This window comes from Erpetoichthys calabaricus, chromosome 8 (genome assembly GCF_900747795.2).
Source record: "Erpetoichthys calabaricus chromosome 8, fErpCal1.3, whole genome shotgun sequence".
NCBI lineage: Eukaryota > Metazoa > Chordata > Cladistia > Polypteriformes > Polypteridae > Erpetoichthys > Erpetoichthys calabaricus.
This window is the reverse complement of record NC_041401.2, coordinates 714,437-735,542: the sequence shown is the minus strand read 5'-3', so window position 1 is coordinate 735,542 and position 21,106 is coordinate 714,437. Positions and strand designations below refer to the sequence as shown.

The 21,106-nt window shown below is 52.2% G+C and overlaps 2 protein-coding genes across 4 annotated transcripts in view; one reads left to right on the top strand and one right to left on the bottom strand.

Annotated features, from left to right (window-relative positions):
- Window positions 1-420: 420 nt before the first annotated feature.
- Window positions 421-8,598, bottom strand: nab1b (NGFI-A binding protein 1b (EGR1 binding protein 1)). 3 transcript variants are annotated; one of them, XM_028806089.2, is made up of 8 exons: window positions 8,491-8,598; window positions 2,298-3,068; window positions 2,087-2,220; window positions 1,948-1,999; window positions 1,583-1,702; window positions 1,073-1,241; window positions 819-959; window positions 421-738 (listed from the first exon to the last, which is right to left on the bottom strand). In XM_028806089.2, exons 2-8 carry the CDS (start codon window positions 3,048-3,050, stop codon window positions 671-673), a joined length of 1,437 nt encoding a protein of 478 aa, XP_028661922.1. In that variant the 5' UTR covers window positions 3,051-3,068; window positions 8,491-8,598; the 3' UTR covers window positions 421-670. The 3 variants fall into 3 exon arrangements, with proteins under 3 accessions (XP_028661922.1, XP_028661921.1, XP_051787315.1); XM_028806088.2 differs by lacking the exon at window positions 8,491-8,598 and adding an exon at window positions 3,833-4,235; XM_051931355.1 differs by lacking the exons at window positions 1,948-1,999; window positions 2,087-2,220; window positions 8,491-8,598 and having other exon boundaries at window positions 2,298-3,130.
- The window catches only part of nemp2 (nuclear envelope integral membrane protein 2), a 26,162-nt gene continuing 13,603 nt past the window's right edge, over window positions 8,548-21,106 (top strand). The window contains exons 1-5 of the mRNA XM_028806090.2: window positions 8,548-8,761; window positions 12,426-12,532; window positions 14,692-14,932; window positions 16,534-16,606; window positions 16,690-16,783. Coding sequence (XP_028661923.2) covers window positions 8,563-8,761; window positions 12,426-12,532; window positions 14,692-14,932; window positions 16,534-16,606; window positions 16,690-16,783 — 714 coding nt within the window. The 5' untranslated portion in view covers window positions 8,548-8,562. The remainder of the gene's footprint in view (window positions 8,762-12,425; window positions 12,533-14,691; window positions 14,933-16,533; window positions 16,607-16,689; window positions 16,784-21,106) is intronic.

The following is a 21,106-nucleotide window of genomic DNA, read 5'->3' as shown; positions in this document are numbered from 1 at the left end:
CCCACCTGAGAGCCCCCTTTGTATTTCTGTACTTTTCGACTTTATCCCCGAATCAGATCGAGGGTCTCTCAAGTCCCGCACACCTCGCCAGTTTCACTTTTGGTGCCCGTTTCTGATGCCCAGCCTGGCCGTATCCTGCACACTGGCCTTACCTTGTCCATGCCATGGCCCTGCAGTCCTTGGGGTGGCACACATAAGTGCTCTATGGCCCTTCCGAGGTTTGCCGTTGGCAGCTGCTGGTACTTTCCGTTGACGTCACTGTGCCACTTTCAGAATGTGTAACCAGGCGAGCGTCTTGGCGAGACATAACACAGTGCCACCAGTTTCCACCGGCCCGTTGCTAAGCAGATGACTAAAGTCACGAGCGGGACCGGTGAGGTTGGAGGGCACTACCCAAAATCAGACGGCGGGAGCGCCAGCTTTGTACTCAAAAATAGAGTTTAATCCGCGAGGAGCGCATGAGCTGAATAAGAAATTAAATATATTAGTGTTTACAAAAGGGCCGCAGCGCGGGCAGGGGGCTGAGCCACGGGACCACACGCTGCCACCACACAGGACGTGCCATCCCAGGTGGCTTGGGACTGCATGGCCGACGCTGTGGCGGGCGACTCTGAGGCAATGCTGGTTAAGGCTCGGCTTAGTGAGGGCAGCCTGGGCGCGGTGGGCACCGTTACCGGGGCTCTTCGGGCTCCGACTTGATACTTCTCCTCTCTGCCAGGTTCAGCACGCCTCCATTTTCTGAAACAAAACAAAGCGGGCACAGGTCAGATTCTGGCCACGGTAGCAGGGGTCTTGTGGACGAGTTGCCTGCCACCCACCTGAGGCCTGCGACTTGCCATCTAAGGAGGTGCCAAACCTCGTGGCACTGCAGGAGAGCGGCTCTGCTGCTGGCATCCTTGCCCCCAAGAGGGGGCGCTGTCGGTGGCGGCTGCTCACCCTCAGATTCAGCGGCTTTTCGGCTGTGGGCCAGAGAGCAGAGCACATACATGTGACACAGGGGGCAAAGGTGCCACCTAGGGCTAGACTGCAAGTTCCTCGATTGGCAGAAGTCCACAGCTTGGACATGACCCACCTTTAAGCTCAGCTGGCAGGTCTGGGGACAGGCCGTCATCGGTGGGCTCCTCGATGTCCACTTTTGGGGGGCTCTGTGGCGGGTACCACTCATGCAAGTGCAGCCGGTCCTGGGCAGCTGTCTCCTGGAGGAGTTCCCTCTGGCGGGCCACCAGTCGGTCCAGCTGGATCTGCAGCAGAGAACAGAAGATGTCAAGGGCACGCAATGCCAGGTCAGTGCCAGAACCACTGAGGTGGGTGACAGGGGGCTGGGCTGGGCTGGGGTGTGTGACGGGACAGAGGGGGCAGGTGGCACGGCCCCCTAGTGGCTAAGGTGTGGGACTTGAGCCAGCGACTTGGGCACATGTCACAGCACTGGAAATCAAACGGAGTGTGGAGACCCAGACAGACGGTGCCAACTCGGCCGAGGCACTATATAAACACTCAGGACCATGGGAAGGCGCTACATGATATAATATCTGTACCCACCAAGAGGTTCAGTCCCCGAGTGTGTCACGAGAGAAGACTGCACCTGCACATCGGGCGTCGTCCCCTCCTGTCCTCTGGACTTGGTCAGGCTCAGCTGGTCCCGGAGGGTCTCGTGTCGCTGCCTCATGGTCTGCAGGGCCTCCTGGACGTCAAAGAAAACCTCCTGGGAAGAAAGCGACAAGAAGCGGGTGAGTCCCAGCAGGGCACAGCGCGTGGCAGGTGGGCTGGCATCGGGGGGGCTTTGCACAGGTTCAAGCAGGGGACATGAGGCTCCCGAGGTCCGAGCGTCACACGGCTCACCAGGAGCTCGGGGATCCCATGAGGTCAGAGGCAGGCCAGCTCCAGGGGTTACATGGGTCACAAAGGTCACACGCTTATATTCGGCGGTCTCCAGAGGTGACACTCTACCTCGCTCTTGATCCTCTTGGGCGACAAATCGTCACTGCCTCCGCACCGGGACCTGCGCAGACACATCAGAAAAAGAGCGTTTACAAAAGTGGGAGGCCGACTGGTGCGGGGGGACGTGTGGCGGTCCCGGTTATCTGACCTGCTGCTCCGGTACGTGTACTTGTAGGTCACCTCCCGCGACACTTGCCGGGCGAGGCCGAAGAGCTCGTCCCTGCGGGTCAGCAGCGCCGTGTCGATCGCGCACAGCTGGGCGGCCGCCTCGTTCACCGTGAGCTGCAAACAGTGGCACAGTCAGGGGAGCAGTGGCGGCCACTGGGGGTCCGCCCCGCCCGCCTTTCAACAGGACGCACCTCGTGCAGCGTCAGGTGTTTGCCGTCTTTCCTCTTGGAGTCGAAGCGCCCATAGATGGCGCTGAACTTGCGGATCTCCTCCTGCTTGTGCGGGTCGGCGTCGCTCATCTCGAAGATGTGCCCGATCATCTTGGCCAGCTTCTTGTTGCCCCGCAGCAGGTCGTGCACCTCGGCCGGGTCACTCCTCGGCAGGCTCCGCGCCATCCTCTCCACGCACTCGGACACGGACTGCACGGCAGCCGCGTCCAGTGTCTCTGAGCCATCCCGCGGCGACAGGGGTGGGCCCGGGTCTGTCGGAGACAGGCTCTGCTCACTTTCGGCGGTGCGGTAGCCCGGCCAGAACCTGGCATCGTCGGTCGAGGCCTCCGTCCTACTCGGGCCCACGCAGGTGGCCGCCAGGCACTTGGGGACCTTGACGTGGGGCTCGCCGGCCAGGTGCCCCGCCGAGACCTCTGGGAGCTTGTAGATGGGGATGCTGCTGACCGGCAAGGAGGTGAGGGGCTGGTTGAACAGTGCGGGGTTGGTCACCCAGTCCCTCAGGGCCTTCTGCAGCCTGCGCACGTGGAGGGGCTTGCTGGCCATGCCCACCAGCGCCATGATCTCCAGGAACTCGTCCTCGCCCGCCTCACACAGCTGCTGCACGTCGTCGCCGCCCTGCTGAATGAAGGCATCAAAGTAGCACAAGAGGTTGGCCCTCTGCAGGATGCGGTAGAGCTGCAGCTCGCCCAGGGTCCTCGGGAGGGAGGCCGCCATTCCCGTCACGATCGGAATCTGCTGGCAGAAAAGATGAGGAGAAAAGCGTCAGGCGCATACCAGAGTCCACCCTGGCGCACCGTAGGCGGCCCGTGACAAACACGGCTTGTTGACTGTGCGGCTGGCATCTGACCTCCAGGGGACCAGCGTCTGGCAAACGGACTCTAGATGGCGATGCTGAGCTCCCACCTGCTGGCACCCCAGGGGTTTTATAACGCCCACCAGGTACAAAGCTTTTTAAAAAGCAGGATGAAGTGTGCCCATGACAGTTCACTGTGGGCATCACCCTCCAGTGCCACCCCAACGCCCTGGCACGCAGCTCCCCATCCCGCCAACTCTACTCATGTGAGTCCTGAGGATTTGGCCCCGCCCCTTCCCGGCTTCATCCCACCGCGTCCTCACTTAATTAACTCTTTCCTACCCTGCCTCTCCGCTCGCCTGTTCATTTCCTATAAAGGAGCTCCGGCCATCCCCGGGGGCCACACGAGCCCCCCCACGACACACACCGGGGGCGGTCTAAGCTCCGTTACGTTTAGGAACCGCGCTGCGCAGCATTCTAATCACGGAAGGCGCTATATAAAATATTACCTGCCGGCGTCATCGCTGCTGTGCCCCCTGACACGCCGCCTCCCGGACCCCGAGACGGGCTCTCGATTCGGGATCACCGGCACGCTCGCCCAGCCCATATGCCCTTCGCCGGCTGCACGCGTCGATTCCAAGCGCCTTTCCGCGAGCCCCCCGACGGCCACTAAAGACAAACGCCCCGCGCTATCCGGACCCACCTCCGGGCCGCCGCTCCTTCCGCTTGTGGTGTCGCCGCAGATTCCGTGAGCCCCCTCCCCGGTGGCCGGCCCGGCAGGGAAGGGGCGTCGCTGATCGGGGGCCTGGACACACCAGAGAGCGGCCTCGTCGCTGCCGTGGCTCCCGCTGCTGCTGCTGCTGCTGCTGCTGGCCGCCGCCGCCTCCTCCCGGCTCTGAGGCTCGGGATATTCCGCTCTTGCTTCAGCGCACTCGCACTCCCACGCGGCGGTGACGCAGATCCTGGCGTGGGAGGCGGCGGGGCGTGGGAGGCTGCAGCCTGGAATACCGAGCCGGGATGGAGCCGGGGGGCTGCGGGCGGCAGCTGGTATCACGCCGCGGCTGTGCGCCTCCCCTCCCACGCATCGCGCCGGAAAGGAAATTCTGAAATGACGACACGGAGCCTCGCAGGCGACGGGCTGGCGGGGAGGGCACACCTGCCGAGACTTGGTGGTTTGGGGGGCATCTGTGCAGGTAACGGGCCGAGATAAGGGGCGCTCTGAGGACAACCTCGCCCTCTGGAACCCTCATCGTGCCCACGCACACAATTCAGAGTCCGGCTGAAGGCGCCCACGCAGCTGTGCAGGGCACGCCTCTCGGAGCTGTCAGTCAGCCAAGTGCCCTCTTCCTGCGTGGTGCCAGCCGGTGCCAGTGAGAGTCTCCGGGCGACCCACCTTGGACAGCTACTGGAAACGCCAGCCTCTGTGCCGGTCGTCAGTCTGAAGCCCCTCTGTGAGCAGCACCAGGCTTGCCACATGTTCTGAAGGTCGCCGGCTGTGAAAGGGTTAAGGGGCTGCGGGGGCGGGCGGCAGGGGGGGGGGGTGGAGACTCGCGGCGATTACCGCTGACCGTGCCGACCCACACGCCTCTCAGCCGGGATATTTTGGGATCTCACTTCCCACCCTGACCTTCATGCATCTCCCACCAGCTCAGGCGATGGTGGACCAAAAGCGACTGCGCTGCTCTGCCACTGCCTCACCAGCTGCCAGCCTGGGCACACCCTCACCATGCCACTGTTTAAAAAGCTGAGGAAAGAGCAATCAACAGCTAACGGAAAAATTAGGCTTCCCAGGACAATTAGTGCAGCCTCAGGTTGGTCTCCCAAAGCGGCACATGCCAGCGGGCATTTATGAGACACTGGCAGACTGCTGACCACATGGGCCTGCAGGATAAGATGACCGCCTGTGCATGTCAGCTGGCCCAGCCTGATCCCGCTCTCCTCCCTTGGCCCGTTTGTACCGTAATTCTGCACTCTGTGGCACCCAAGCCTGTCCTGATCTCCATGTGCACTGGCCGAGAGACGCCTGCCCGCCCAGCCTCACCCTTTGTGCCTACTTGTAGCTGCCTGCCAGTTACTTACAATTCCTCTTTCTACAAGATGCCACCCGTCTTGGCAGAAGCCAGTCACTGTATGTCAGGCGGGGCAGCCTGGTCACGTACCCGCACCTGCCCAGCCAGTCTGGTCCTGCCACAGTTCACTGCAATGCCACTCTCCTAAGATGCCCCTTGTGTCCCTTGACTGGTCCTGCTCTGAGTGAGATGCTAGCCTGTTGGCCTCACCCTGTCCCCTCAGCCCTATTCTGCCATCCAAGAGTTGCATGCCCACTCAGTCTCATCATTTCTCCATATTTGTAGCTGCCCATCACTTCATTCCAAGTCCGCATTCTAGGAGATGCCACCAGTCTCTTTATCTCTGCTCACAGAGCCTCATCCTGCTCTCTGTTGGACCTTTGTGTCTATGGGAGGCAAATACCAGTTCACTGCAATGCCACTCTCCAGAGACGCCCTGCCCTCAGTGAGATGCTACCCTGTTAACGTCGCCCAAGTCCACACTGAAGATCCTTCCTTGCCCACTCAGGCTGATCCTGCTGTCTCTTAGACCCCTGCAGCTCCTTTGTTCCTGCCCCATATTAACCCACCTGTCCGCTCAGCCCCAGTCTGGCCTGATCTTTCTGGTGCCAGGTCATTGTTTGCCAATTCTCTGCTGTCCTCAGGAGGTGCCAGTCAGCTTAGCCTGATCCTCCACCCCATGAGATGTTGGCTTTTCAGCCTCACCCTAATTTTCATTTCCAGGGGACATCCATCCATTCTGCCCTGTCCTGCAGTCTGAGTGGTCTGATTGTCACCTGCCACCTCACCTCATCCTACGCTTTATGAGTCACCTGACTTGGTACCCAGTAAGTGACACACATGGTTAGCTCAGCATGGCCAGCCTGCCAATTGTCTTCTCAATGTGCAGATTTGAGCCACTGTGCAGTGTGGCCAGGTGACGTGAAGTGTCAGAAAAGCCCCGGTGGCCAACCCCACAACACTTTTTTATGCTCAATCTTGAGACCACCAATTGTGACCTAAGGGAGTGCCCATGACCAGCAGACATGGTCACCTAATTCTTAAGGAGTCCCACTGTCCTCTCCATGTGTTGCTGGCCTGATGGGACGACTGAGCAGGCTGTGCTGGGCTAATAAGGACATGTGCCAAGGTGGGCTGTAGATATCCTACCAGGGGTCACGGGCAGACCCTGAGGAAGTTAGTGGATGAGTCCACCTGCAGAGTGAGCCAAATCACAAAAGATAAAGAGTCGACTTCACCTGCTGCGAAGTGACACCAGTGGCACCTGACGTGGCAGATCAGTCAGCAGATGGGCCGTTTGAGACGGGGGTCAGCAGAGGACATTGTGACTGGCTCAGTGGTTTCGACCGTGGCATGGCTGGTGCTGCCAGGTGGGCTGCTCTGAGTATTTTGGTGATTTTCATGCACTGCAGTCTCCAGAGGTCACTCAGAATGGTGACAGTGACTGGCAGATTTGCAGACAGGAACACCTTGTTGATGTGAGACATCAGTGGAGAACAGCCAGGATAACAATGGGCAGAGTAACGGGCACAGTGGCTCGGGCAGACAGAACAACTGAGTAACTCAGATAAGCACAGCCAGCTATAATGAGCAGACAAGCATCTCCAGGCGGGTGGGCTACAACAGCAGAAGACCACCTTGCGTTCCGCTCAGGCAAGCACACAAAGTAGGGGTTGCAGCGGGCACAGCCTCACCCACACAGGGCAGTTAAAGTCTGGAAAGTCGTAGCCTGGTCTGATGAGACTCGAGTTCTGCTGAGGCATACAAATGGCAGGAATCCAATGTGGTGGTGTGGTGCTGTGGAAGATGGCACACTTTGGACCCATTAATACCAATCAATCATCACCTGAATGCCATGACCTTTCTGAGTGTTGTTGCCGGCCACAATTTAACAACCCTCTTCTAAAGGTGACGTGATAATGTGCCATGTCACAAAGCAAAAGTCGTCTCAAACCGGATTTGTGAACGTGACAAGGAGTTCACCGGGTCCAAGTTCAACAGAATGCCTTTGAGATGTGGTAGAACAGGCACATGAATGGGCAGCTGGCACAAATTGGGATGGGATGGCATGATATCAACATGGACCAGAATCTCAAAGGAACAGCTGAGAGGCCCTGCCCAGCGGTGGCACAGTGAGCGCGTCTGCAGAGCCCAGTTCTAATCATCGGCTCCTTATAATGTGGTCCCTGGGTCGAGAGGGCACCCCCATGGCACGTGCTATGCCAGTGGTGAAGACACCAGCTCAGCTACAGAGCTGGGCATACAAAAGCTTCATGAATGTGTTAGCAAGTGTGCCCGAGCTCACCCATCTTCTTTATCCTGCTGGTTCCCTGAATTGGTCAGCTCAAGATGCCCTGATTGCCCCCCTCATTTACTTCTGTAAAGCGTAACGCTGGCACAATGACTGTGCTGTGGTGCCCCTCTGCCCACCTGCCTTAACTGTGCCCAGTGGAGGCTGGGTGGTTTCATGGCCTAGGGACCCCCTGCAGATTTTGTTTTTTCTGCCCTCCCTGGCCATCGGTCCTTACTTTATTCTTTGTTACTGAGTGTCGCCTGATTTTATTTTGATATTTTTCTTTGTTCATCTTGTAAAGCACTTTGAGTTCCACCATTTGTATGAAACCGAGCTAAAGAAAGAAATGCTGTTGTTGTTGTAACACAAAGGAAATGATTCCATGTGACATACCGCCGGAGGTCTTCACAAATCAGAGGTCGTCAAACGAGCAGGTGTCACTCACTTCAGTTGTCCTTGTCTGCCTTTTAACTCCAATTATAGTTTAAAAGTTCTAAAACGAGGATCTCCATTGCACCACTTAACTTTCTCAATGTCACTACCTGTTATTAGAAGCAACGGACGGAGTCAAAGCGACGATCCTTTACATATGAAGGCCTAATAATGACAGTAAAGACCCTGAATGACTTTAAACGTCATGAGATTATCAAGAGTTGGTGATCGACGCCTTTGAACATTTCCCATCTGTACAGTAACCAAACAAACGCCCAGCCATTCCTCGCCCCTTCACACCTAACTGGGTGCGCTTTGGGTCGGATTTTGAAACTCCCTTCTCTCACTGGGGACACCTGACCAGTCTACCTCGCCATTGAAACCCCCGATTGATGACGGCGAATGAATGGATTTGTCAAACGTCTAAATGTCCGATCTTCTTAACCTTAATCTATCAATGAACAAATTCACTGCAGGAAACGAAGAAGCACCAGAGTTAACCTGCTATGTACTTTTTTTTTGGTCAAAGATAAAACTTAATTGCAGTAAAGACAACAGCAAACTCACGTGCGGTCAGCGGGACGCGCCGAGTCTTCACCGGAGCAGCTCAGCGCCACTGCGCGGCTTCTACTGCGACGCATGCGCAAGAGCGGCGGGCAGCGCACATGCTCACTGGGGAGGTGCGTGACGACGTCATTTCCTGTAACCAAGGAAGAGGTCGTTCGCCATGGTTTGAATGCCGCGGGAGACATGGTGGTGGTCGCAGTCCGGTGGGCCGCCGCTGGGCTGGTGTTGTGGCTGGCGGCGACGAGCTCTGTATCCGGGTACCCGGTCGCAGGTAGGTGCTGTCGCCTCTCCGAAGGGAATGGCGGGGCGTCGCGGCATTTCCGGATTCCTGCGCCCGCTCTCGGGCTGAACTGTCACTCCGCTCTGTTAAAAAAGTGTGGAAGAGCGGAGGGGGCAGCAGCGGCAGACGGAGTGGCCGACCGGCGGCCGGTGCCTTCAGTTTGTGGCGTGTTAGCCTCGACGGGAGTGGACTGTGCTTTAAACCGGGTGGGGAAGGTTTACCGAGAGGCACAGTTCTTATCCAAGCCACCGCCTCGTGAAGGTGGGCTCTCTGATTTTGAACTGCAGAGGTGGTCTCGTCCGGCTGGTTCGACAGGCAGCATGAGATGAGTGGTCGCGACGTCTCATAACGTTGCTTTTAGGCATACGTATGTCGCCATTGCACCTTTCAAATCAATCATAACCTGATGCCAGCGAGAATCCTTCGGCTAGCAGCTGATTGTACTTTGGCAGACGAGGGCTGAACGCCAATGATGTGTTGTCGCCGGCGCTGCATTGGCTGTCCGATGTTCAGCGTTCTGATGATCGTCCATGTAAAACATTTAAGAACTGCTGACTCTGTTCATGAAAATATCAACTGCAAAATATGCACACCAAGTAAACGACGTGTCGCACTCCGTCAAAAGGGATGCCTTTAGAGCTCACGAAGAGCCGCAGGAGATACAGCTGTCAGGACTGGGAGCTCCAGAATCAACAAATCTGCCTAACGACACCAGTAAAATCGGGGAGAAGGCTGCACCCCATCACCTTGTGACTGCACGTCTGAATGAAAAGCTAAAGGAGATTATCCTTACCGCCTAATTGGAAGGGTGGCGCAGTGGTAGCGCTGCTGTCTCGCAGTAAGGAGACCAGGGTTCACGTCTTGGGTCCTCCCAGTGTCTGATGGTTTCCTCCCACAGTCCACAGGCGTGCATGTCCAGTGGACTGACGATCCTAAGTTGGAGTGTGTGTGTGTGTCCTCTGTGATGGACTGGTCCCCTATGCTAGCTGGGATTGGCTCCAGCAGACCCCCATGACCCTGTTCAGGACTAAGAGGGTTAGAAAATGACAAACTGTCTAATTGGAAGTGCAAACGTGACACAGTAGCCTCGGCGTTTTAACACGTCGTATATCCTCAGATCACAACGCTTATCTAAACTCGGTTTGCTGCTGTTATCCATATGGTGATGCAATAGTTAAAAAGACAGAGAGACCTCGGGGCAGACCGGGGCACTTCTCAAACACATGGAGCTGTGGTGGTCTACGGGTGTCTGTCTGTCTCCACTGTCGCAGCACTCGGTGCAACACGCAAATTAATAACTAAGTTTCAGTTACCCTAAGTTTCTGAATGGATAACCACAGTTTTAGCGTTTTATTTTCTCCCAGCGTCAAGTCTTTTGTTCAGTATCTTTTACTCTCACCCTGAAGCCCCAGTGGATGGTTTAAAATGCATGGACTGGACCAATTGGGGGCGATTGTTTTAGGAAGAAGCTCTGTGGGTGGAGCCTTTGCAGTGCAGGGTTTTTCCGCAGTTCACCTCACACTTTTTAACGGGTTGTCCCCTGGCTTGCGTTGGCATTTGGGAGTCACGTCTGGCCTTGCGATACCCGATGGCTGCTGACGCTTTAGTGTTAGTGACTGAGGGCCAGCTGTCCGCTTTCTGTTTCGGAGAGAGGGAAACCTGAACATTCTAAAAGGACATTGCAGACAAAAAAGGGCACAAATACACACATACCAAGAATCATCTACACCAAGATTAACAAAGTGTGGGCATTCATGGAGTGTCAAATGACTAGAAGTTCACATCCTTATCAGTTACAATGCCACAGTCCAGGATGCCGAGCATTGGCACAGTGCAATAGCACGTGGAGTCATTGTCTGTTCACAAGACCACCTCGGCCAGGAGGTGACTCATTATAGAGCCTGATGGCTCCCGTGGCGTGGTGCCTCCTGGAGCATCACAGTTATCTTGGTTCATTTCTAAATGTGCTTCTCTCTTTAGCCAGAACCTCATCCAGGGGGTGACAGTCTTATCCAGGATCGTCAGCAGCTCCAGGAGTGACCATCTGTTCCACCACATCCCCCAGTGAGTCCAGTCTGACTGCCCAGCCTTTTTGATGAGTTAATTGAGTCTGCTGGCATTGTTGGCACTAAGGCCTTTTGCCTCATCACACTACTGCACAGACCGCTATGGACTGGTTGGTGTATGCAGGCCACTCTTAGAAGTTTTCAAACAGCTTGGGCGCCTCTGACCCATTGTAGATACGAACTGGGGGTGACCCTCGTGAAGTCTGTGATTGTCTGCTTTGTCTTTCTGGTGCTGAGCTGCAGGCGGTTCAGTTGGCACCTCCACTAGTGTGTGCCCTGCTATTCATTCTCCTGCTCACCTCATAAACACCCAGCTATGGCTGTGTCATCAGAAAGTGTCTGCAGATGATGGGATTCAGTATCTACTGTAGATATCAGGTGCTCAGGGTTGTCCGTCTGCCACTCACACACCCACTGCCTTTGAAGCTTGATCTTGGTCTCGGTTGACACACACAGCACAGCCCAAGATTTGCACGTCCAGCACACAGCAGCCCTCCTCACCTGGCAGGATATGCGTGCCTGGGCATTCGAGGTCTGGTTGACATGAAAACTACAGCCGAGCGAGGACGCCGCTTGTCGGGCACAAAGACAGAACAGAGATGCGGGTACGACGCAGCTCAAACTTCATGTTGAAACACACCGTCGTGCTGAGAGGAGGAACGCCACACACGACCGCCATTGACAGCGAAGCACATTCCACACGGCAGTTCAGTTGCGACATACGCTGACGAAACAAAGTCCTAAACTCCATTTAACAACACAAAAACAACCCAAACCCATGACCTCGGTTTCATCATCAGCCACGGAGAGACAGCAAGAAACCGCCACACACACCAAAGTGAAAGGTCAACCTGAGTTTCCTTACAACACCTTCAGTGTCTCAACAGCTCCGCGTGTGCAGGCTCGGCTCCGCAGACAAATGCTGTTGTACTGCACCAAGGAGGACCCCCTTCACAGACCCTCGCTTACATGGAGGAAGCACTGAAACAGTGGCCTGACAATACCGAAGTCTGTCCTTCATTCACACGAGCCCCCCTCACGCCCAAACAAGTTGAAGGAGAACAAACGCAGGCCACCTGATGTCCTTTTGCCTCAGGGGTCTCCTGTTTGACAGGACCAACGCACAGTTGGACGTTTTGCTGCAGTCTTGCACTGCCCTGCCTTTGTGTTGTCCATGCGCTGATCTTTTTGTCAATTGAAGGTTTCTTGTGTTTGGGACTTCAGCTTGATGCCACCTTTGCCTCCGTTTTCACTTCCCAGAGGAGCACATTCACCCCGTCCTTATCTGTGCCATCCATTGTTACTCCCCGTGTGCTCGGAGTTCATAATCGGGTCGATCATTCGATTGTGGACTGTTTAATTCAGGAGTGGGGGTCCTCATGTTCAGCCAGTGGTGTCTAACGTCTGAGGGTGACAGGAGGGGTGCCAGTGTTGCTCGTCGGCTACACCGTTGTGCCCCACAGACTGCTCTGCCAGTTAAGTAGTCCACTGTCCAGGACACAATGGGGGTCTCCAGCACTTTGGGCTGTATGGTCTTGAGACTTCCACAAACATGTCCTCACCCTGATGTTCTCCTTTCACTTTTCCAGGCTGCACTGACCTCCGAGTGAACAAACCTGTCGCCGGGAATGGAGAGAAATGCTTCTGTTTCAACTCTGCACCCCCAGGCTGGGCAGACCTCTGGTCGACTTTTCAGGTAAGCTGGGCACGGGCCTGTGAGCTGAGCCTGCACCTCTGGGTGCAAGTCGTTCACCTTGTTTGTCTTTCACTGTGCAGGTCGGTGGCAACAAAACTAACAGGCCAAACGATCGGGAATCACTCTGTCGTAGGGTTTTAATGAAATGCACGTCTGTGTTACGTTGAACGGTTCATGGCCTGCACATCTGGAGATGGAGCAGAGCGATAAAAAAGCACATCTGTTACAGAGTGCAGCACATCTAGTCACCCGTGCCAAGCTGTACTGAAATGAGAATCTCAAAGACAAGTTGAACTTTGGGATTGTGTTAAAGTGCAAAGAATGTAGGAAACGATGCAAAGCAATGATAGCAGCGACAGGAACAGCAGCGCACTTAGACCTGGCATGAGACACACCTTGAAAGTGACAGCACCGTGCCACTCGCTTACAGGTGACGCTTTTATCTAAGGCGACTTATAAATGAGGTCAATATAATCGAGTAAACGTAAGCCTGTGGACTGTTACAGGACAAGAGTACACAATGAAGCGCCACAAGCGATCAGAGCTCAGAACGAAATGCAGGCGAGTCCCGCTTGTCAGTTACAAGAACCCATCAAAGCCGTCATCACTGAGCAAGAGGATATCAAGTGCGTCTTAAACTCGCCGAGGGAGTCCGCAGATCAGAGGGAGGTGGGCACTGAGTCCCACCAGCTAGGGGTTACACATGAAATTGAGATTTAATGCCACGCAGGGGTGGCGTCTCCAGATGCCAGTTAATGAATGGACAGACATTGCTGGGCTCCATTTGCGTTTCCCAGTAGTTTGTTCTCCTGTCCGTTTTAACAAATCTGTCTTTCTGTGTATTTATGATGTAATCGGCCATTTGTAAGGTTTGTATTTGCATTTACCTGAGATCCGTGTCCATGCGCTCGCTGCAGAGCGCCACTCGCAAGTACACTGAACTGAATTTGGTGACAGGAGCGAAGGTGCGTCTGTTGAATTGCTGGAGTAAGTGGCTGGCGGCGTTTCAAAGATACCAGGCAGGTGAACCCGTGCCAAGGTAGCACCGTCACAGAGTTTTCATTCAGGTCAGGTTATTGGTGGCAACATTCAAAGTCCTTTCACCTGGTGAAACACATAAAAACACAAATGGTCTGAAGGTGATATGTTATCTGTCCAGATATCAACGTGTGCGGCGTTTGAGCACACAGTAATGATAAAGAGACGCCACGGGACCTCTGGCAGCTGACACCCATACTGGAACCTGGGAAATATGGTGGGTGGACAAAGAATGTGCACTGCGACACGTCTGTGTAAACTAAATAAATATATAAATAAGAAAATACAAAAACAGCAGGAATCCAAAAATGAGTGACTCGCCACATGAGAACGCGTTTGCTTTGTAAGTAACAAGTCGTGTGTACCTCACAGCGTCACTTCAGGCTTGTTGACACGGCCATTGAGTCCTCAAAATAGAATTTTAAATGTATGTATTGCCGACTGGGGTTATGATTGCAGTAGACGTCTTGCAGCCTGTGATTAGGGGCTTAGTGGGTGACTAGACGGTGACTTGCAGAGTGTCCTTTAAACCCAAGCAGTAAATGCAAAGGCCGCACCTTTCCAAAGCCGTCTTACTTGGCGGCCCCTTTACTGATTTTTGTACTTGCAGTTCAAAGCTGACAACACTGATGAATCTCTCAGTAATTCAAGCCTATTAACAGAGACCACACTTACAAAACCTCCCTGGAGAGAGGAAGACTGGCGTTAGTGCTGCCCGGTGAAGGAGACTGACAGTCTAGTACCACAGTGCCACACACACGCACTCACGGGGGGCCGTCTAAGGGCTTAACGGTGGACAAGAAGCAGAGTCAGGGGTTGATGAACTCCAATAATGCCTTTTCTCCCTCTTTCCACAGACCACCAGAAGAGAAGCTCCGCCCATTCCCAGTCCACGCCCTCCTGCAGATGTCACTCCACCTTAAAACCCGCCTCTTCCTGCCATGCCTCTCTAAAACCCGCCCCCTTCCTTTTGGACTCAGTCCTTCGTGACTCCTCACTTCTTGCTTTTTTTATTTTTTTTTTTTGCTGCCTCGTGATAATATACGGAGCGGACCCCCCAAACCTTTCTATTTGTTTTTGTGTCTTTTACAGTAGCAGTTTTTGTTTGTGTTTTTCTACAGGTAACTGCGCAGTCAAATGAAGACGATAACCTAAAGATTCTGCTTCCTGTTGAAGATATCGATTGCAGATACCCGGAGACATTTGCTATCTTTGTACAGTGCATTAGGTGGAAGTACTTGCCACCTCCCAAGCCAAACCACACAATATCTCGGAATGTCGCCTTTATCGATGACCCTGCCTGCTTCAAAGTCCTCCCTTTTAAACTACGGTCCAGCTACACTGTGCTCCTCCGTGGCAGAAGTGAGTCGAGAATGTCGTTGAATTGACCGGCCGTTTGTGGTGAGCATCCGGGTGCTCCACCTTTCCACTCGTCCCTGTCTTAGCCTTTTATTTGAGCCTGGAATCTGACAAACAGTTTGGTTTCAGTCAAGTACAGTGGCATGCAAAAGTTTGGGCCCCCTTACTTAAAGCGTCTGTTACTATGAACAGTTAAGTGAGTAGAAGATGAACTGATCACCAAAAGGCATCAAGTTAAAGGTGACACATTTCTTTGAGATTTGAAGTAAGGTTACATCACAGGTGCAAAATACCAAAAACATTTAAAGGGCCTGAAGCAAAAGTTTGGACCCCTGACATGGTCAGTACTTAGTAAGACCCCCTTTGGTGAGCATCCCAGCTTGTAAATGCGTTTTGTCTTTTGTTTCTCACTTGGGGTGTTTTTCGCCCAATCGTCCTTGTAAGTGGCTTCTCATTCTGTGAGATTCCTGGGCCGTCTTTGCCTGCCCTGCTCTTTTCAGATCTCTCCACAGATATTCAGTGATGTTTAGGTCTCTCCGAGGGCGCACCTGAGGCACTCCATTGTAGATTCTGAGGTGTGTTTCAGGTCATTATCTTATCATAGGACTCTTCCTCTTTTTAACTTTTTTACAGATGGTGTGACGTTTGCTTCCAGAATTTGTTGGTATTTATTTGAATCCATTCTTCCCACTACCAACGACACGTTCCCCGTGCCACTGGCTGCTGCACAAGCCCAAAGCCTGATCGATCCACCGCCATGCTTCATAGTTGGAGACGGTTCCTTTCGCTAGAATTTGTTCTCCAAACACACCTTTACATGTTGTGGCCAAGAGGTTCTATTTGGACTAAAATGCGTGAGGCTCGTCTAGATGTCCAACTTCAGGCGCTGAATTTTCTGGTTAGGACGCCGACTCTGCCATGAAAATCTTGTTTGTTGAGGTGTCACTACACAGTAGAACAGTGGACCACCACTCTAGAGTCTGCTAAATCTTCCTGAAGGTCTTTTTAGTTAAGTCCAATGAGCAGATCTCTCAGAAAGTTTTCTTGGTCTTCCAGACCTCCACCATTCCTGTTAATGGCCATTTCTTAATAACATTACAAACTGAGGAAACGGCGACCTGAAAACAATTTGCTTTCTTCTTGTCGTCTTCTCCTGCTTTGATTGTTCAGAGAGCTAAGCAGCTGCTTAGAGGAGCCCATGGCTGCTGATCGTTGGTTTATACAGCTTTACACTTTCACCACCTAACAGTGACTGGGAGCAAGCCATAGTCCTAACGAGCAAATGAAGGTCTGAGACCTCAGATATCTTGGGGTGCTCAAACTCCAGCATGGAGCTCCTTTCCCTTTTTCATTGTACAAAATAAAAACAATGCACTAGTCCTGCATAAAATGCTGAAAAGAAATGTGTCCTCTTTAGCTTGGGTGATCAGGTCATCTTCGGCTCACTTAACTATTCACAGTAACAGACGTTTTAAGCAAGGGGGGGCCCAGACTTTTGCACACCACTGTAGATCTCCAGCGCAGTAGTAAGAACAGTAGACTGGTGTGGTGCCACCTCTTTGCCCTCTCCTTGACCCCTGACCCTTGGCTGTGTTGTCTTTCAGAGCTTGACGTGGGTCACTTTGTGACATTTGCAGCTGGAGTGTTCCTGTTGTTCCGCGCGAGGGCCCTGTGCAGGTAGGTGGTGCTCTCTTTGTTAGATGAGGAACTGCACTTTGGCAATTGTACTGACAGGCTTGCACATGAATGGGTTTTGGCAGGAGTGCGGCGCTCTGTTATCTTACTGGGATCTGCTTGGGTGTTCTGTCACCGGCCTCTTTTCTACTGCTTGTGTTCAGGAGCAGAATACCGGCGGTAAGTAACCACTTCTTTGTATTCCTGCTGGTCACTGCGTGAGAGTTTTGTCTTCCTCTCTTTGCTTTGCTATACACAGCAGCAGGGCTCATCTCTTGTTTTCCTCTCCTCCATCTCTCAGTGCTTGTCTTGTAACATTTTAATGAAAGTCTTCAGACCCCCCTTACTTTTGTCACATTGTTTTTTTTTTTTTTAGTACCCCAATGTGACCAAGCAAAACAGGATTTTAGAAATGTTTGCAAAATATTACAAATAAACTGAAAGTTAGTATTTAGACCCTTTATTCAGTTCTTGGATTTGAGGTGACGAGCATCACTCACCAGGGGCCTATAATGCTGTGCGTAGAATTGACACTAAAACATGGTGCAAGGACAAAAGTGGAAATGTGCATACGCACAAAAAAAATCCAGATGCATAAATTTGTGCATTCGCCAACTTCCATGTTCTTCCACTCCATAAATCCCAGTCAGTGTGAAAAGTAACGCACGTGCACCCGCCTGCTGCTACTCCCCAAACTCCTCCCAGAATTACACCTCTTTGAATATGCAAATCAATATAAGTAGCCCTTAAGCTCAGCCTTCTGTGAAAAGGCAATGGCAAAAGCACAGGGGGAAATAGATAGATAGATAGATAGATACTTACTTACTTTATTAATCCCAAGGGGAAATTCACATACTCCAGCAGCACCTAACTGATACAAAAAAAAAAAACAATATTAAATTAAAGATTGATAACAATGCAGGAAAAAACAGACAATAACTTAATATAATGTTAACGTTAACCCCCCCAGGTGGAATTGAAGAGTCGCATAGTGTGGGGGAGGAACGATCTTCTCAGTCTGTCAGTGGAGCAGGACGGTGACAGCAGTCTGTCACTGAAGCTGCTCCTTTGTCTAGAGATGATCATGTTTAGTGGATGCTGTGGATTCTTCATAATTGATAGGAGCCTTTTGAGCGCCCGTCGCTCTGCCACGGATGTCAGACTGTCCAGCTCCGTGCCAACAATAGAGCCTACCTTCCTCACCAGTTTGTCCAGGCGTGAGGCATCCTCCTTCTTAATGCTGCCTCCCCAGCACACCACCACGTAGAAGAGGGCACTCGCCACAACCGTCTGATAGAACATCTGCTGCATCTTATTGCAGATGTTGAAGGACGCCAGCCTTCTAAGGAAGTATAGTCGGCTCTGTCCTTTCTTGCACAGCGCATCAGTATTGGCAGTCCAGTCTAATTTATCATCCAGCTGCACTCCCAGATATTTATAGGTCTGCACCCTCTGCACACAGTCACCTCTGATGATCACGGGGTCCATGAGGGGTCTAGGTCTCCTAAAATCCACCACCAGCTCCTTGGTTGTGCTGGTGTTCAGTTGTAGGTGATTTGAGTCGCACCATTTAACAAAGTCCTTGATTAGGTTCCTATACTCCTCCTCCTGCCCACTCCTGATGCAGCCCACGATAGCAGTGTCATCAGCGAACTTTTGCACATGGCAGGACTCCGAGTTATATTGGAAGTCTGATGTATATAGGCAGAACAGGACCAGAGAAAGTACAGTCCCCTGCGGCGCTGCTGTGCTGCTGACCACAATGTCAGATCTGCAGTTCCTGAGATGCACATACTGAGGTCTGTTTGTAAGATAGTCCACGATCCATGCCACCAGGTATGAATCTACTCTCATCTCTGCCAGATTGTCCCTAAGGAGCAGAGGTTGGATTGTGTTGAAGGCGCTAGAGAAGTCTAGAAACATAATTCTTACAGCACCACTGCCTCTGTCCAAGTGAGAGAGGGATCGGTGTAGCATATAGAAGATGGCATCCTCCTCTCCCACCTTCTCCTGGTATGCGAACTGCAGAGGGTCGAGGGCGTGTTGAACCTGTGGCCTCAGGTGGTGAAGCAGCAGCCACTCCATGGTCTTCATCACATGTGATGTCAGAGCAACAGGCCGGAAGTCATTCAGCTCACTAGGACGTGATACCTTTGGGACTGGGATGATGCAAGATCTTTTCCAAAGCCTCTGGAATCTCCCCTGTTCTAGGCTCAGGTTGAAGATGCGCTGTAGAGGACCTCCCAGCTCCAACGCACAGACCTTCAGCAGTCGTGGCGATACTCCATCTGGACCAGCTGCTTTGCTGGCACGAAGTCTCCTCAGTTCTCTGCTCACCTGCGCTGTTGTAATTGTGGGTGGGGATGTCTCTCCTATGCTGGTATCAGCAGAAGGATGTGTGGAGGGTGCAGTACTCCGAGGTGAGAGTGAGAGTGGGTTAGGGTGGTCAAACCTGTTAAAGAAGTTGTTCATTTGGTTTGCTCTCTTCACGTCTCTCTCGATGGTGGCACCCTGCTTCGAGCTGCAGCCAGTGATAATCTTCATCCCATCCCACACTTCCTTCATGTTGTTATTCTGCAACTTCTGCTCCAGCTTTCTCCTGTACTGCTTCTTCACTGCCCTGAGCTGGACTCTAAGTTCCTTCTGCACGCACTTGAGCTCATGCTGATCACCGCCTTTCTTCTGGTTCAAAAGGCCCTTGATGTCACTTGTAATCCATGGCTTGTTGTTAGCATAGCAGCGTACAGTTCTTACTGGAACTACAATGTCCATACAGAAGTTGATGTAGTCAGTAGTGCAGTCAACAACCTCCTCAATGTTCTCACTATGTGATCCCTGCAGGATATCCCAGTCTGTAGTTCCAAAACATTCTCTCAGAGCCTGCTCTGCCTCAGGGGACCACTTCTGAACGAGCGTGTGGTTGTAGGTAGGACCCTCACTCTTGGTGTGTAGTGAGGCTGAAGCAGAACCAGGTTATGATCTGCTTTCCCAAGCTCAGGCAGCGGGGTGGCGCTGTATGCGTCTTTAACGTTTGCATACAGTAAATCAATAGTCTTATTTCCCCGGGTGTTACAGTCCACATACTGGGAGAAGGCAGGTAATGTTTTTGTTCAGCGTCACATGGTTAAAGTCTCCAGCGATTAGCACAAGCGCCTCAGGGTGCTGCGTTTGTAACTTAGCAACAGCAGAATGGATGATGTCACTCGCTGTCTCCACGTCTGCCCGAGGAGGAATATACACGATGACAACAATGACGTGTCCAAACTCTCTGGGCAAGTAATAGGGATGTAAACTTACGGCCAACAGTGTGATGTCCCTGCAGCAAGTGGAGATTTTGACTTTAACATGTCCAGAGTTACACCACCATGTATTAACATAGAGAGCGAGTCCTCCTCCTTTGTGCTTCCCACAGGTACTTGCGTCTGTCCGCTCTAACTGTGCTAACCCGGGTAGCTCCACATTAGCATCTGGGATGGTGTTAGTTAGCCACGTTTCGCAGAAACACAACAAACTGCATTCTCTGTAGGTCCTTACATTTTTCACCAGCACAGCCAGTTCGTCGATCTTATTTGAGATTGAGTTCACATTCCCCAGAATAACAGAAGGCACCAAAGGATTAAAACGCCACTTTCTTGACAGCCACTTCATTTTTAGCTTAGTGCCGGCTCTGCTGCCACGATACTGCCTTCTTACCTCGTCGGGTAAATAGGGTACCACTCTGGCAATGGCATTTGTTCTCAGTGCTCGAAGTTGAGTACTTAAATAGACGAGTCTCAGCGTGTAAAAATCCATGCCCACGTTGTAAAAGTAAGTGTGTCCAGTGAACGAATCCACATAAAATAAAGTGATAGGAGTGATCAATAAATAAAAATAGAAAAATAAAGTCGTACACGGAGCTGCTGAAAAGGCTGCCAGTCTCGGCAGTGCCTGAGTCATCAGTCAATAGATGATGAATATAGACTGATGAAATAGAAGAATTTCAGCGAATACCAGGTGGAGGCAAAGAAAACGTACTATTTGTTGGTTTAAACAGTGGGATAAACAACAAAAGGAAGTTGATCAAGTGACATAGTGTGTCGGAGAAACTATAAAGCTCACGTTCACAAAGTCGCACAGTGCCCGAAATAAAAAAGAAGTTGTCACATATCAAAGTCGGCGTGAAAAGGGGAGTCGTAGCCCACTGTCTATGGGTCATATGAAAGCTTATTAGGGTACAGAAACAAAAAAAAGGCACACAGTGGGGGGAAAAAAAGCACGAAGTGCCAACTTCAGTCTTGGAATTTCCACTTTAATCACGTAGTTTATTTTATCATTAAAGTAGAACATTGTAAACTTCATCTTAAAACCGTTTACTAGTTTCTCAAATCCCATCATAACTAAAGTAGCACATTAAATGCTTTGTTTTGTATGTGGCCTTCTATGTGCTCTGTGTGTGTGACTCACTACGTGCTTTTTAACAGGCTTTGTCTTCCTCTGACAGGACACAGAATCCATGACATTCGT

Bases quoted from the DNA above. Each gene is read 5' to 3' on its own strand.
- nab1b (XM_028806089.2), bottom strand. From the start codon at position 3,050: ATGGCGGCCTCCCTCCCGAGGACCCTGGGCGAGCTGCAGCTCTACCGC. The intron at 2,221-2,297 runs GTGCGTCCTGTT...CACTGTTTGCAG, and splicing joins AACACCTGACGCTGCACGAG to CTCACGGTGAACGAGGCGGC. The intron at 739-818 runs GTGGGTGGCAGG...GTTTTGTTTCAG, and splicing joins TGGCAAGTCGCAGGCCTCAG to AAAATGGAGGCGTGCTGAAC.